Source organism: Poecile atricapillus, chromosome 10 (assembly GCF_030490865.1).
Source record: "Poecile atricapillus isolate bPoeAtr1 chromosome 10, bPoeAtr1.hap1, whole genome shotgun sequence".
NCBI classification, from domain to species: domain Eukaryota; kingdom Metazoa; phylum Chordata; class Aves; order Passeriformes; family Paridae; genus Poecile; species Poecile atricapillus.
In genome coordinates this window covers 13813460-13831150 of record NC_081258.1, presented here as the reverse complement: position 1 = coordinate 13831150, position 17691 = coordinate 13813460, and the positions used below count along the sequence as shown (strand labels likewise).

The 17691-nt window shown below is 41.9% G+C and overlaps 1 protein-coding gene across 6 annotated transcripts in view; it reads right to left on the bottom strand.

Annotated features, from left to right (window-relative positions):
• Positions 1-17691, bottom strand: part of NUP93 (nucleoporin 93) — a 77307-nt gene that overhangs the window by 18199 nt on the left and 41417 nt on the right. For all 6 annotated transcript variants that reach the window (XR_009278392.1, XR_009278393.1, XM_058846379.1 and 3 more), the window contains exons 4-8: positions 11679-11741; positions 10660-10788; positions 4125-4199; positions 1926-2015; positions 451-590 (exon numbers count right to left, since the gene is read on the bottom strand). Coding sequence is in view for 4 of the 6 variants with exons in the window: in XM_058846379.1 (XP_058702362.1) it covers positions 451-590; positions 1926-2015; positions 4125-4199; positions 10660-10788; positions 11679-11741 (497 nt within the window). In the remaining 2 variants the exon portion in view is untranslated. The remainder of the gene's footprint in view (positions 1-450; positions 591-1925; positions 2016-4124; positions 4200-10659; positions 10789-11678; positions 11742-17691) is intronic.

Below are 17691 nucleotides of genomic sequence, written 5' to 3'. Positions count from 1 at the left end.
CTGTAGAAATGGCATGATCAGAACTTGATTAACTGCACCAGGTTTGTCCCCATGCTGTCCTCACAGGCTGCTGACAGCAGCCAGCAATCAAAAAGGGAGCATACAGAAAAGAGGATATTCTTTTGCAGATGAGAAGCAGATCACTTTCCTCAAGTGAAAAACCTTCACATATATACATATATAGAATATTTATAAGCAACACACAAGAAAGAATAAAAGTCTTTGCATTTTCTAAACAACCTCCCCAAGGATTCAAGGCCTTTTAAACTAGAACACTGTTAAACTAGAACAGTTTTTTAAGTGGCTCCTCTAAGCCCTGCACAATAAAGAAGACAGGCAAGAGACATGTCTGTAAGCAGCATGAGGTAGCTGACTCTAAGTGCAATACAAGGTCATTCTAGCTTATTATTAGGGAACTCTACCAGTCTGTTAGCAGAGCACCCATCTTACCTTTCCTCCAGGTAGTGCAGAGCGTGCCTCACGAACTCCATGCGCACCTCCATGTTGGTCCGGACCTTCAGGGCATCGCTGGCAGGAACCAGGGTGACGTCGGTCATTTGTTTCACCATGGCCCACATCTCGGAGATGTTCTATGAAAAGTCATTCCATGCTTCAGTACAGAGATAACAAGCAACAATGTTTTGAGCTATGTGTTGTTTTGATGCTTAAGAAAAGCATAAGAACACAAGAGTAATTCATGTCAGTTTAGTTTTGTAATGGAGATGCTGGACACAGTCATGAAGGTAAGCTGCCTCTGTCCCATGGGATTCAAATTTCAGAGTCTTTTTTGCATAATTCTTGTGCAAGAAGATAGCTATTAATGTTGTACCTGCAATTGTTCCCAAAAATTGACAACTATTTCCAAAATTAGGCTGGGTACTTGGTACTCAGTCTCTTGCTCATTTCTAGTTCACACTTCCCACTCAATATATACCACAGCATCATCAGCTTTCCATGTAATGGAAATGGCTCTGGCTGCTGTTGGAAAGCTGTGTGATCAGCTGTGATAAGAAGGATCAAAAGGACACCGATCACTTGGACAAAGGCTCAGTTATAAATAAAGGTTGAAAACCATCTAGACTTCTTTATTCACAAGACTATCAGTATTTACAGGACTAGGGTGTCCCTGCTGAAATGGCAAAATACTGAGAACTAACAGCACTGTTCACTTGGGCAAGGGCAGCTCTTTGATCTCGGTGCTTCAAAGCAGCAAGAACACTAAAATTCCTCATGCTGTCCCTTGCAAAACAAAAAGAGCTGCTCAGAGTGAAGATGCACATCTGTAATTCAGATCCAAGTGAAGGGTTTGCCCCTCAGCTTCTGAGCAGCTTTTTGCTCTCCCCATTTGCACAGTGTTTTCATAGCTTGACCCTACTGCAGTATTCTCCTCCAGGCATTTCTCCAAGGTTTGTGCAAGTGTTTTCTTTTTTGGGGTGGATCAAGGCAACACAATTAAAGGAATTGAAAAAAAGGAAAGTAGGCAGATCATTGATTTAAAGTCAGTCCTAGGGGTTTTGTGCTTTCCTATGAGAGCCTATTTCAGCTCCAGCAGAGTCTGATTGAAGACCCTTTATCCCCGACTAAATATCTTCAAAGGACTTTAAGAGACCACATTTTATAAACCAAACACAACAGAATCTTTTTAAAATTAAAAGCAATTTCCCCCTCAACAGCTTATCACTTATGATGGGACACCAGGTTCATTTCTTCCTTGCTGTGTTAAGAAATTTTCACCATGACCAACTTCATTGCAGGTGGGCCCTGCTGCACTGGAGAAAATTCCAGTATTGCCTCTGTGTTTTCTGTGGAGCCATGCAATTTTTTTTTGGCAATATCAGTATTTTTCCCCCCAATGTCAGCAGGCTGTTAAGCACAGCCTGAAAACAGCTTGAATACATTTCCTTATGTTAACTTACTGGCAGTACCTTATCATCCAGGCCTGCAGTAGCAGCACAAAGATCCACCAGGTTAGGCTGCAGATGTCCATTCACTATCTTCTCATTATAAATATAAATCTAAAACATAATTAAAGTAAGCATGTTTAACAATACATGTTATGGTCCGTTCCATCCCCAGCCACAGCAGCAAAATCTAAGTCAAGCTTCAAAAAAAATGTTTTCCAGCAAGTCCCTCTGCTTCTCTCCCACATCAGCCACTTCCAGCCCAACGACAGAGGAATGGGCATCAGCATCACCCAAGCTTGCACACCATCTCAAAGCCCCAGGCCTGCCCTAGCCTGCAGCAGCCCAGCTGTTCAGGGGTTCTGCATGGCAGAGCACTGGGCTGAATGCCCCATTAGACTAATTGCAGCTAATTGTTGGAGGATAAAGAGTCAGAAGTGACCTGACAAGTGGATGGCTTCGATGCTCCCCTGCACAGCAGCCTCCTACCTGCTGATGTGAAAGAAACAGGATTTTGCTGGTTTGTGCCAGTATTCAGGGAAATCTGAGACAGGGAAATGAACAGAAATCTGACCCTTCAGAGCCTGCCCTTAAAGGTATACACATACCTCCTCGTTTTAACTCTTGATCTTAACTGAGCTTCATCTACTATTGTTTATTCTCTTCTCAGTCCAAAGACCTTCCACTGTGTCCAAAAATAGTAATTCTCAATACCAGAAAGGCAATACCATTGTACTTTAATTCCATTCAGCACGCAGCACTACTACAACATGCCCAGGGTACAGACAAGATGTAGAGCTCAGGACTGCAAACAGAATGCAGCATCAGTGAAACTGTGTCCATGGATGTCACCATGTTCCTGTGAGGCAGTCTCAACTACCCACGAAGAACAATTAATCACTTCAGTGTAATTAAAACACATTTCACGACTGCTGATAAATGGATCTCCAGCTCTCCTGCCTGACCTCCAGGTCTCCCAACTCCTCTCTAAAGCCACAGGAGCCCCACACAGACTGCTGACACTGGGTTATTCCTGAACTGCGGCAGGCTGACACAAGCACAGCTCAGCCACGCCAGCTTGGGAGCACTCAGCGACTGCACCAAGTGTTTTGGTAGCAGAAGCTTGGCCACAAACACCGCATTTCCAGGACACAATGCAGCAGTCTGTGCACAGCCCATGACCCTGACAAGGGCCCACCAGCCATGCTGACTCCACAGCTACCCCAGAGCCAGGACTGCTAGAGAGACTGGGCTTCCCATACCCAAAAACCAGCATGTAATAACACTGATGGCTTCAAAGCACAGACAATTATGCTTTAAAGAAGACCTTTGGTGTGCGTATATTAGAGTAGATATGAACTAAATTAACAAACTATTAACAGCCACACAGTCAAATGTACATTTTAACAGTGCAATCATGAACCTTTTGCTATTAGTTTCTTCCCAGTTACAATAACTGAATGCAGATGTAGGAAAACAGATGCACAAGCTGCTCTGCCTCAGCACAGACTGAGCCAAAGCACACAATAACAGTAATTGTGTGCAAATTAGGCAACACTTCGTCTATGTCGTTTCACATATTCCATTTTGAAAAATCAAGTCCTTTTCTTTCATTTTGTTCTCAACACTGCTGGTAAACAGATAATCTCAAATAACAACAGTGACAAATTGGTTATGTAAAGGTTTATCAATTTTCCCTGAAAATTTCCAGAGGGAGTCTAATGCTACCAGGCATATTAATTCATAGCGGATGCACTAAAGCTTCTCATAAGCAATGTCATTAAAATAGGATACAATTCAACAAACATCAGGATTAACACTTCAGTGTATTTTTTCCTACACACATACATGACAAAACTGATCTTCCACAAATGAAAAAAAAAGGGAATATAAAGCTTTCATTTGTAAACAATTATGCATTGACACAAATCCTAAAAAAACTGCTTTTGAAAACATAAAAAGAATTTCAGTTTACTTTACAAGCATAAATGCTTTCTACAGTCATATACGGTGCTCAGGTTCTCTTTTTGACAAAAAATATCCTATAGCAAACAGGTTCTAAAAACACCAAGATTCATGTGTTTGTCAATAGCGTTTCATCTCCAGGCAGATATTTTCATGTTTTACTTACCATATCTTTTACACTAATCTCCAATCTTTATTTTCCCGATCTCTCTCCATGGAGAACACAGTGTTCAATGAAGTTTTTTCACCTCCACTCACCTGACGAGCATATGCCATCTCCACACTGTCCAAAGAGCTGCGACCTGGAGGACCCATCTCACCAACATAGCTGGGCTGTGGAAGGAGAAGCATATAGGAAGGTATGAAAGTACAGAATTACCACAGTGCATTTTACCACTACATCTGCTCCTAAAGAGCAACAGCAAAACACTGTTCTTGACAGAACTAAGAACAGGGTTTTGAACCATTTACAGAGAAAAATGCAGTCTCACTGCAATACCCCATTATCTTCCCAATATAGCTTAAACTTTCTAAAGTGACAGAAATCCTCCTTATTCAGTGCGCAAACCAACCATTAACTCTCTAGAATTAGGACATCAGTGTCTCTTGGTAGCACCTTATAATTTTAATTCTTTGCTTTTCTTGAAAGGTTGCTTCTTGTCAGTGTCTAGCTGTGAGGCATCTACTCTGAACCTCCATCACAGCAAGGACAGAGAATTCAATGGACGAGCTCAAACAGATCCAGTCTGGCAGATCTGATACTCCAGTTTTGTCCCAGTACCATGATACAGACATAAAATAGGACTGCAGCATTCAATTGTGTGCTGCAAAGTGCCCCACTGCTGGTCTGCTGCAAGAGGAAGTATGCTGGCAATATCCTGACCTGAAAAAAATAGTCTTTTTACCCACAGAGACTATGCCAAGATTGAGATATTTTGGGTGTAGAGCAGGGAGAGACAGCCAATGGAATCATGGCATACAAAATTCATACTCTTATAAAACTTGTAATACAACATGCCAAAATAGTATAATACTGCATAAAGTGATTTTAGGTATTCACTACAAGGCACAGGTATGTTCTCAGTACAGCCACCACTGAACATAGATGTTCAATACTCTGGAGGAAAGAATACTCCCAACAATACTCTCTGCTATTTCCTTTTTTCTCAAAGAATGTAATTCTTCATTTCAGCATCCACATTGCAAGTCTTGAGTTTGAAAAATAAAGTACAATCATTTAAAAGACAGATCCCTTTGAGGTAAACAGTCCTTTTAATATCAGCTGCTTCAGAAGCCATGCTGGTCTGAAGATCAAAGCAAGACAACCTCAGTACAGAAGCATAATATTTATTATGAAGACAACTGACATAGTTGGGGCAAGCAAAAAGGAACAGACACACTTTCAACAAAGCAAGATTTCCAGGCTTGTTACCATATAACTCAAGGCCATGGATATTCATCTAAACTGGAATCAGTAATTTTTTCCGAGAAAGGGCAGGTACATCTGCACAGTTTAAAAATTAAGCTTTTTACCATCAAAGTCAGTTACAACTGGCTGCACATCCTCATTAGCTGTTACAGTGCACCTAAGCAATACTGTCAAACAGCTTTACTGCTCCTTACACTTGTTACCCAGAATGCCAGTACTTTGCAGTGCAGACAGGATCACCTCCAAGGATTGCTTAAGGACGTGCTCTAGTCCTGCCTGGAAGAGTTCACTTAAATGTGACCAATTTCCTGCCTGTACAAACAACATGAAGCCCAAATGCAATAGGAAAATCACTGTTTTCACTTCCAGTTTAATCAGCTTTAGAGTTCAGCTTTGCTGACACCTGTCAGACTGCAGCATGGCAGGAGCAATGTTCCTGCCATGACCTGGCTTGTGCAGATTTCAGGAAGAGATCCAGAAAGGGATAGCTTTTCTCCAGATGGTGCCATCATTCAGTTTCTTGTTTCAAATGAGGATGAAATACTGGCAGAGTCTTCAAAAGAATCTCACTTTTTCTGGGAACTGTATCCCAACTTCAAAATGCAATAATACAAACATATGAACTTCCAGATATGTTACTGATTAGTTTTGCACTGAACATGCTCTCAGTAATTCCAAAATTTTTTTTTTTTTTGGTATTAGTTTAACCTGGAATATTTTTTACTGTGTCAGACCTCTCTTATACTCAGGAGCATGTGTCCTTACAAAGACAACTACTTCTCACTGTCCCAGTCCAGGAGTTCTGATGAGTAAAGTGTTCACAAGTTAAAATTTAAAAACAAAAAAAAAGGTACACAGTTGCAATGGCCAAGAAACTGTTCTGCATTGGCTAGGAATTTATACATGAAGATAAGGGCACTGACCTCTATCAAGAAATTCTAAGAGCTTTGTGATATCAGCTTTCTGCACAGCATACAACAGTTGATTACAGAATAAAAAATACTCAGTGGTGTTTGCCCCTAATATAATGAAATATAAATGAATGAAGGTACCAAGGATGAACCTGGACAATTCTTTAAAATGGTTGCAATTAGTTTATTACTGCATTAATTTCTCACTAATAATGCAATTTAAATAATGCTTAACCTGATTACAAAATCAGGCAGGTGCATTTAGACCTTAGGCTCTATAAAAACGCCTTACAAAAACCCCAAAAGCAATTTCACTTTTTCTTTCTGCAACTGAACTTACACTAAAAATATTCTTCAGAGTCCCTCTTAGTGGTACTGATATTCAGAAGCATCTGCATTTTTATTTTGGTGACAAATCATCTGACACAAATTCCTTTAAACCCACCTAAACCCCGACAAATTCTTTGTTCTAAAGAACAAAGAAGCTGTTAAAGCAGGTTTCCTGGGAAACAGACATGATGGCAGAAATAGCGCTTTGCAGCCTTTCCCTGTGCTGAGCCAGATAAAATGCAGAGTTATTTAAAGTAATGCTAAATTATGGACGTTGTCATTAATTACCGATGAGGTTTCATCTCCTAAAGCAAGTGAAGACTAGTACATAGTGACTCAGTGTCACTTTTCAGCCAGTGCCCAAGCACCAGAAGCACAGGGATTGGAGCTTTGTTTTGTGAATCTGTTCCATTTTCTGCTTTGCGGCACCAAAGAGCACCCACGTGGCCGCCACTCCAGAGAGTAGTGTGTGACTGTCAGGTTCAAACCAATTCAGGTAAGAACCTGAATTCAAAAGGGCGTGCCTGCAAGAAGTAACTGCTCTGGGGTTGGGTTTTCCCTTCCATTCTCCAATTTTAGTTTTACTCTAACCATTATGCTTTTAGAAACACTTCTTAACTATCTGCAACAGCTGAGAACTGCCACACTGAAATTCTTTAAATTCTACTGACTTAGTACTTCAGGAAAAAAAAATCAGGAAGTCTAGAATTTGTCCTAGATTTCTTATACTTTTCTTTCCTATGGAAAAAGAGCCATGGAAGCAAGCTTATTTCCTATTTTCTTCCCACCTCATGCATGCATTCTGGCTTCACCTTTGAATTATTAAACTACAAAAAAGCACTAGCTCACTGAACTATCTCATGGCTGTGCTAAAAGGAAAGTTCAAAAGGAAAACTAAAGCAGTGAATCAGCATGGGGAAGGCCACTTCCACTGTTCCCCCTGAATCACAGAAATGGATTGTGCAGGCAATCCTTCCCAAGAGGAGACATCCCCTACAAACTAACGGGGGGAAAGTGGGGAGGAGGGAGGATATCCTTTGCTAGCAAATAAGAACTTACCATGTTTCAAGCATGAAAAAGATAATGAAAGTTGTGCTCAAAACAGCAGCTAGGAGCATATGAGAAGAACTGTGTTTCAGGTCAGGTTCTGAAGTTGAACTGAAGCAGCAAAAGGAAAAGCAGAAAAGTGGGGGAATGCACAAAGGACTGCAGGAGTGTAAGTGCACATACAGAAATCTTACTGGGTCTCTAGTCTGATACTGCTTAAATGGCTTGTGCTGTTTTTCTGAACCACCTTTGAGTGGTTTTGCTTTTCCCTGCCCTGAATTTTGGTATTTCCAAAATATGATTCAGAACTGTAATATTTATTCAGAATATTACCCATTTCTCAAAGCTGCAGCTTAGCTGCACTGTCATCACATTTTTATCTTTTAAATTCACTTAGCCAAATGATGCTGCTTTTCAAAGGAGTCCTCCTTCATTTGCACTCAACCAAGCATTCAGCCTCACTTGCACACCAAACCCTGTGCATGTAAAGATGCATTATTCATCACCCTCATATGCATATGCACATTCCTCAGCAGAAGTCTGGGCAGACATTTTGTCAGCACTCCAAATGGCTTGGCCAGTAGACGCAGTGAATATCTAGGCAGGAGACCAAGCTGGAAAAATCCCATCAAAATACACTGTGGTGGAGTGGAAAGCATCTTGCAGAGCCTGGGATTTAAGGGGTATGAAGACGTGATACAGAGAGGCAGAACAGAAACCAAGAGGTGCCAGTGTCTCTGTATCACTGCAGGAGTGTGCTGCTTGACAGCAGGAGTGGAAGAGCTCACGGCAAGGGTGGAAGAAAGAAAAACCTGGAATAAGGAGAAACTTGGAAAAGGACAAAAGAAATGTCTCATGGCACAACAGTCATAACAAACACCTTCAGACCATAGGTGTTTGATATCTTGAAGACAAAATTCAGGCTTTTAATCCCTTTCCAGCCCCACAAGAAGCACTGTTTTATCAGCTCTGGTTTTCCTTGACAAGAAGGTGGCCAGGCTGGCAGACAAGGGGGAACACAAAACCTTAACAGCAAGTCCTGCACTAGGTTCTTTGAATCATGAGCTTTGCCTGTTAATTGGTCTTACTTCCATGAATAATGTGTTGGTATTTCACTCTGCCCAAATTAGCTTGCCCAAAGCTTGAGAATTGGCTTGCAGGCAGACCGGCCCCCTGCTGCGTTTGGATCTGTGCCTTTTCAGCTGATTCTCCATCTCCAGAGGATATCAATTAAACCTCTACTATATTCTACAGGCTGTGTCTGTTTGTGTCACATACACACAAAAAACTTATTTGACTGGAACAAGGCTTTAGAAGAACAACCTGCTGTGGGGAGGTTAGATAACAGGCTTTTAACACAGTAGATGCACTTCAAACCTCTCAGACCTTTGACTTCTTGAGGCTAAGACTAGAATATATCAAGGATTTTAAATGCTCTTGAAATGACATACTGCTACTATGAAAGCTTTGAAACAGAGAGTGGAGTATTACTGACTGATAGTGTACATTGAGTCTTTAAACCCATTCACGAAAAACATTAGGAGCTGAGTTTCCTCCCCTCCTCCCTCACACCAATTTGACGCTTGCCCATGGACTGAAAGTAGCATCCATTTGACAATCAAACACCAGAATAGGCATTTTACCTGCTCAGAGTGGGTTATTAAATTACTTCTGCTAGCAGTTAACATCCACACTCTGAAAGGAAAACCCCATACCAGTAACTAGCACACAAATCAAAGATCTTAGAAGTTATCAGTACAACTGCCAAGTATTCAGATCCACATCCTAAAATAACGGGATAGCTGTTCCTAGTTTTAAATTAATTCAGTCTGCATTATTTAGCATTTCTAATATTGGACAACCTTTGAGAAGTCCCAGTAAAAATCAGTAAAATATTTTCTGGGGAAGAGAGCCTCTATAAAAAGAGGTATGCTAGCTGGGATTAACCTATATTTAAAAGAACAGCAATCAGAAAGGGACATTTCATTAACAATTTTAATTATTTCCAAATCCCTATACAGGTCATACCCCATTAGCACCAAGGGCTTTTTTTTATTTTTGTATAAATTGCAGGTCATCCCAATGAACAAGAATTCATTTTAATGGGTGAAGAACATGGCTATAAAAAATGTGTCTCTTTTTTGGCCTGGAAGCATGGCAGCTTGCATCCCTCCACTTCCTATCCCCTCTCCTCTCAAGGTGAGCATTTTCATGGAGTACAGAGCAGCAGCTGTGATGTAACTTTGTGCTCCAGGGACCACAGCTGCTGTCCGAACCTTTCAGCGCAGAGGAGCTGAGCTCCCAACACTCTGCACGTAACTCTGCTTTGTTCTATTCACTTAACTCAAACATTTTCTTTAAGAGAATAAACTGTAAAGGTTTAAATTGTAACAGAAGATAAGGAATGCTTTAAGATGATAGTCAATATCTCTTTTGTTAAACATGGGGTAAGTCTTGCCCAAAGGATTTGGTCATTGCTGGATTAACCTGAACACTAGAGGTCTGAGCAGCACAAAATTCTTATCTGCTCTGCATGAGACAGCAAGATAAAAAGGAAAGTGGTTTTTTTTGGGGTGTTTATTCATTTGGCTTTGCCAAGAAACCTGAGAGACTTCATCAGCCTCCTAAGAAAAGCCATAAATCCAGGCTAGCACACAATGATAAGGGGAAGAGACGCTCTAAGACCTATGTGTAAGCACAGTTGCACCTGAGAAACTCCCTGGTGTCACACTGCAAAGGTTTCCTGAAGTCTCCAGTGTGTTTTCTGTCCCCTGGGTATACTGACCTAGTATGTGTTTGTGACTAAGTTTCCAGCCAGCACACATGCTCAAAACACAGCTTCAGCAACAGCAGCTCCATTGCCTGTACCCAGAAATAATCACAAAGGTTTGATATTCTGCTAGACAATGCATTCTGCTAGCCAGAGCCATTCTAGAATTAAATAGGGATTTTATATTTTTCATTTTCACACAGTTGTAGTTGCAGAATATTTCAGAAGTGGTTTCAGCATGCTGGAATGCCAGCTGTGTACAGTGCTGTGTGTGACTGTGCACAGCATTTAGAAAGACTGAGTTACCTCATTTTCCTGGGTGAAATCAAGAGCGTCTTCCCCTGATGCAAGTAGAGAATGAAGAATCCTTTGTTTCACCTGTTCCCATTCAACCAGCATTGATTCTCGGTGATACTCCTCAGCCATGGCAAAAGTCTGTTGGTGAAGAAGAACAAGAGCTAAGAAACATATCAAAACACACCAGCCTAACTCTGCTATTAACAGACAAGCCCAAAAATGAAACAGAAAATAGCAACTACACAAATTAACCAGGTCAGCCCTCAAGAGCTAATGGCGTGCTGCATATTATTTTAACAGGCTTCCTGTTCAGGTACGAGGGGATTCAGAAAGTAGGTGTATGTGGAATTAAGACAACTCTCACATACCCCCAGCTGGTAAAAGAGGGAAACTTTGTCTCTTCCATGGCATGGCAGCACAGGAATTTTGTGTTTCTTTGTTGCATTATAAAATTCACTTTATATTTTCATGGCAGGATATAGGTCTTACCCATTTATCTTCACCATTATAATTTCAAAAGGATTTTAAATATGCTTCAATAGTTACAGCATAATTTTATGTAACTGAAATAATTTATTAATGCTTATGTACTCTTTCTTATCACTTGAAAGAAACACAGGGTCAGTTCTAAACCTGATGCCCCCAGTATACATTGAGGGAAACAATCCTAACATGAGCACTAGGAAGTATGGAATGACAGTTCCAGGAAGGAGTTTCAAGACAAACAACAGGAAGCATTTTTTCATGCTGCATAATTCAATTGTGAAAATCACTGTCCCAGAACATGACAGATACCAAAGGCACAAATCGATTCAGAAACAGGATTAGATGAATTTCTTATCAGAAAACAAGTTGCTGCTCAGATGAGCTTCAAAACAACTATTTGTTCAGCGGTGAAGATACAAGAGATGAAGAGGGGAAGGCTAATTCATTTTCTTACAGACTAAGTACTGATCCCTTTCAAGGGAAGAAAACTGCAAAGCTCTCCTGTTTTTAGGCAAAAATGATGGTGCTTTCTTCCAACTTACCCTCCTCCTAGACTCTTCAATGGCAGACAGCAATGCATTATCTTTTTCATTCTTCAGGAATCCCTGCAGAAAAGGAGAAACAGAGCTTCAGCCAAAAAAAATCAGCCTTGCACTAACATCAGATACATATTATTGTACTCAGCTCTTTCAGCTCTGAAAAGTGCTCAGAGCTCTCTCTGCAGTCCAGTCCCAGGAAGTTTAAAGGTCACTTTACTTCACCAAAGGTACAGTAAGATGCCCATCCAGAGCAACATGAAAATGAAAATGCATTAATCCCCTCTTTTAATATGCATTAAATCCTAGTGAAATGTCCTGCTTCTATTCTCTTTTATCTCTGTGTCCCAGCATCTGCTTCCTCTTGCTCTCCATTTGAGGGAGCTAGGATGAAAGCTGGTAGGAGCGATAAGCCAAGATAAGATTGTTGGACTTGAGTATGCTGAAAAAAATAAAACAGGCTTTGACTTGGCAGCTTCAGGCAGAAGTGGAGCTCTTGGAGGACTGATACAACTGTGAAAAAGAGCCTTAAAAATAGTCAGTTGAGGAAGGATGGAAATAACTAAACAGTTGGAAAGCATACAGAAAAAGTTTACCACACAGCTTCTCTCCATGAATACAGCTGGAGTGGGTAAAAAGGAAGATTTGTGTTTTTAATTTTCAGCATATGAGTAAATCTCAAAGAGGTCAGGTGTGTGTGAACAAATTGATTTAGATGAGCTGTTAGGTCCTTATCCCAAAGGATTACTTTTATGACCTATACTAAGAAATATAAAATAAAGTTTTAACTTTAAACAAATAGCTGCGGGGTAAACTGCAGTAAAGCACACAGACAACAATCAGGATATGTTTATCACATTTTAACATGCATATCTTTATTTTGAATTTTCACTGTTACATCACCAATTAAATAAACCAAGTTAATTTGTATGCCCAGACTTCAATGTAATCATCATTCAGGTCATAAAAAAGAAAAAGCTTTTTTATCCCTCTGAAGTAATCAGCTATAAATTATCAACTCCATTAATCACTAATATCTTAAAAGTCTGTACGCCCACTCCACAGCTCTAAAACCAAAAGCTGCTAACAAACCTGGAGAAAGGGAACTCAGTGGACCATGCTTTATGCTTTTATAAAGAGAAAATATGACTGCAGCAGTGTCCAATTGAATTTATCAGAAATCAGGATGATTTTGTGCCTTCTAGTCTCCTCATCTTCCTGCAAAGAATTCCTGTGGTGACACACAGAGATTTGGGCTTCTGGAAAAATATACTTATCGTAGGTCTTAGAAACTGCCCTGCAGCAGTAATACATACAACCACAAGTATCACAGAGTAATACTTAGCTCTGGGAGTTGAGGAGCAATAGGAATCTCCCCAATCTGAAGCAATCTGGCAGGACACTGTCACACAGGAGTGCTGCCGGCTGCCTGCTCCCCAGCACCAGCATGTGAAATAAAGGGCATTGCACCCGCTCCTTCTAAATATGTAGAACAAGCATTTGAGGTACATGGGACAGGCTGTGACCCCCTTTAGCTGGAAATAAGAAGGTGACCCCTTTCTGTACACCAGAGAGAGAACAAGCTGCCATCCTCAAAGATACGTGCGGTGCAACTCCCCAGAAAGAGCCCTTGAATTACACACGGAAGAGAGCGGTCACTGCTACCCAGCCTATTCTTCATTTCACCAGCCAACAGGTCCTGCTTTATTTTTAGACAATGCCCACAGAGAAATCACAGTTACAACCTGAAAAAAAGGAAGCTAAATCCAGATCCTTGCACATGTCTGGGGACCAGCTATTACAGCAGCTGTCACTGAGACAAGGGTTGCCGCAGTCACCTAACTGGGCCAAGACAGCCTCGGCTCTGTGCAGGAGAGGGATGGAGATGTGGAGATGTGCCTTGTAAGACTTGTCCCTGCCTGCATGGGTAGAAGGATGCTGGGAGGGCAATGAGTTTTCTGGGTTTGGGGTTTTTTTTTGTTTTTTTGGGTTTTTTTTTGTTTGTTTGTTTGTTTGGGTTTTTTTTTTTTGCTTTCCCCCCTCCAACCTAAAATGGAGCAAAATTATCTAAAATTAAAACAAGCAATGCTTAAACCAGCCCACTGTCTCCAAGATGCAGACCTAGAGCTATCTGCATGTGATGGAGGGTGTGAGCTTACAGAGGTCCTGGATGCCTGGCTCCCTGCTTGCTCTGTGAGCACTGGCCTCCTGAAAACCCGAAGAATGTAAGTCCTACCTTTCCTGCCTTTGGTCTTCCCGTCTTTCCTTTCAGGCTTGTGTGCCCTAGCAGGTATCTGCCTAGAAATGTACACAGCAGTGATGGTAATCAACAGAGGAATTTAAGATGTGCTAAAACTTCACTTGATGTCAGTAAATCCAGGCTGAGTATCTTAATGAAACTGCCCAGCTCCCAGAGAGTTCTACTAGGTCCATTTAAGGAAACACATTACACTGAATGCCAATTAGAGGATGATAATTGTCTTTTTCAATCTCAAAAGCTACTTCTTTAGCAAAATAAAATCCTCACACATTCAAAATAACATCTGTAATGCCTCACTAAGGAGAAATACATTTTAAAAAGTTTGCCCTATGTCTTGTGTTAAACATTATGACTCTAGCATGACAGTTTCAGCTTCAGTTAATTACAGACTAATTGTTAAACCTCAGAAGAGGGAGTTTCAGTAACTGATGCTGAAGCTCCTGTTACTGCTTGTGTGAGCTGCTTCTACTTAGGCCAAATAAGAGCTCCTGGAGGTGTCACTCCAGGCTTTGGTGGCCAGAATTTCACTCGTTAAGAAAGTGAGGTGTGTCCGGCTGATTGCTGGATCCCCTGGATTTATCGCATTGCCACCTAGTGGTGCACTACACTTTGATCACCAGACATGATTTCACGGACATACAAAAATGCACACAAATGCACCTCTGCTGCATGAAAAAGCAGAGCTCCGGAACAAGGATAGGCAGAAAGATGGCAGAGATGCATTTTACACTGGAGAAATTTTGTCCTCAGAAATCCCAGGTCACAACTTTAAGGGTTCACATATCTCTTAAGAAGGCTGGGCTGTGAACAGTGCTGGTTGTGCTTGCCAGTTACATCTGCCCTAAAAGCTTTCTGCAATCCCAGAGGCAAGGTTTGACTTTGCCACGAACGCTGGCAGACTGTAACGAGGATACGGAGGTGCAGCGTTCAGCACGCACGGGGAGTGCGCGACCCACAAAGCAGGAGCCGCCCTCTCGGGGGAGATGCTGCTGATTGTACAACGAGTAACGAGTTGCTTCATATTCAGCATCCAAAGAGAAAAGCGAGAGGAGAACAGAGATGACTGTTAGAAGACAAAAGGCTATTTCGCAGAGGCAGATGGCAACGATAGGAACAGCCAACACGAGCACTGCTATAATCTCAGAGGTGAAAACCTCACCTTGCACAAGCTCTGCCAGTGCAGGGATCCCAGTGTAGCCTGGATTTTACTTGAAAATGAAAATCTTACTTCCGTGAGGCAGGTTTAAGCAAAAAGCTCACAGAGCCTTAATGCCACATCACCCTGCCCTACTTCAGTGAGTGGCTTTTGATTTTCCTTTCTGTTGCTGTCTGACTCCCACACATCCTTCCTGCATCTAGTTTGGAAGGGAAGCAGCATAACTCTTCTCCATCCCCAGTTCTCTGCACACTCACTGCTGAATGTTTCCCACACACCATTTGTACAATATCCGATGCGATGGTGTTTGCAAAACAGGGACACAGGCATAGAAATACACCCACCGTCACACTTTCAGGTTCCCGCTTCTCAGTTAGTCCCACTTACACTTACATGTCTACTGACTCTCAGCATCTTTCCTAAGCACATTCCAGATCCTCTTGGATCTCCTACACCTCAAATTTCAGCCTGATTCTCTTTTTTGCTGAAATCCAGCCTCACTTGATGAAGGTTTGTAGAAGTGGAAGGGCAGGACAGGACCCCGGCAGCAGCCTGTGCTTGCTCCAGTATTACCTCTCATGTCAGACAACCACTGACTGACACAGGCTGGTTTGACAGCAAACCAGCACCTGCCTTGCTCCAGCTTGAATTCCAGCAAGAGAGTGTTCCAGTAGTTCATTATCAGTACAAAAGGGCACACATGCACGCACCGATGGTCTCTTTTTGACAGGAGACTGAAAGTCTCTTCCATTTACTGCAGTAAATGAGGTTAGTAAACTCTCCTGGCTGAGAGAAGTCTCTTAATTACTTTCATCAGCCAGGCCATACTTTTAATACTTGATCTTAGTATTCAAGCTGTCAAGAGAAGGCGAATGTTGCCAAATAGTATACTGAGACCTTGGATGTTGACAGCAATGGGTACTTTTTCACTGGCACAGAAATAAAGAAGAAAATGAAATGAACAATCTGGGACCATTTCAAGTCAATTGCTCTTTGATTAAAATATTTCCAAGTGCTGGATTTCCAGTAGATCCAGTGAATCCAGCAGGGACAGTTAACAAAAATCACTCTTTGGCAACTCCAGGTGAAGCACCTGAATTTACTATTTCTGCTAGCAATTCTAAGAAACAAATCTGCTAAATACAATCCTATTGAAAACATGGACACATCTGAGCCCACTCCTGAGGTGGTGTACCCTGGTACACAACCCTCCTGGCCATGTTCTCTCTGGAAACAGAAAAGGAGGCAAAACTACCTGGCAGATTTTAAATCTAAATTATTGTTTGTGCTGACACAAGCATCAGTGCTTGCTGGCTGGCCAAAGGGTGAAGAACCATGGCCAACTATTGGATTCCCAAGGATGGGGACACGAGTGTAGCCTAAGCAGTATTTCAGTCCATTCACTCTTCCTTTCTATGTGTGATCCCATCGTGTCTTGGAAGCTTCCACAGGTCTCCCATGATTTATTTTTCAGATAGCATCAGGTTTTTTGGGCTAAAGCCATGCAGATAAGAAGTTTCACTACATACCTTGGCCTGTGCAGTACTGTGTCCTTCAAAGCAGCAAGCCAGATACCCAAAGATCAGCTAGCAAGAACAACAAGCAAAGAGCATTTGTGAAATTGGCTTCCTCCTTGGAGAGCTTCAGATGGCAAAACTACTATGGGGCCAAAACATACTGAGAGCAGAGAGGAAGACAACGCCAGGAAGGGTGATTCACCAGTATCACTTCAAAGCTGCACGAGAGGCAAGGAATGCATCACTGTACACAGACAAAGAAGCGCACTGGAAAGGATGGTCTGACGAGTCTCATCCCATAGCTCTATCCGTTGTTCAATTTAAGGATTTAGCAATACAAAATTTCCCTAGCCTAAGACAGCTGCACTTGTCAAACTACACCATACATTTCTCAACTTCCTTTGCCATCATGTTAAGAGTGGGAAATCCTGCAACATTTTTAATTCTCTGTTGACTGAACAGGAGAAACAGGAAAAAACCAGAAGGCCTAAGAGTTGGTTGTCGCATCAGAGACTTTCAAAGCAACAGCCATGCTGAAGATGAAAACGGAAAAGCACATAGCAATAGCTAGAACGCAAAACTGTGCTAATACAGCCAGACACTGGGCTTGGAGTAGATCTGCTGCTCTGCTACCTGCCTTCACAGGGGTCAAAAATCACATCCCCCCATGCACTGTGACTGCACTACATGCTTGTAGCCAATACTCATCCTCAGCTGGTTTCAGAGTCAAGGTACGGGAGTTCTTCCCCACCCTGCAAGCCAATAGCATTTGAGTGGCAGTAAATCATTAAAATATGCAAAGCCCAGCTTCATCTCTGCTTCCTTGCATGACTAGTAGCAATTTAAAAAATTACTTCAGGTTTTTTTAAGTGGCTTCCTGCTCCAGCAAAATCAAATTTTGCAGAGCCGCAATGCCGTCTTCCTTTCGTGATGGAGAAGCAGCAACCTGGGCCTCACCCCAGTGGCAGCAGGAGTCGATGCACGCCAGGCTGGAGCCCACGTGCAGTGCAGAACAAGAGGGGCACCTCCACTTGCCCACAAGGCTCTCCCTGGGGCTGTGTGCACCATGGAAAATGCACAGCAGCA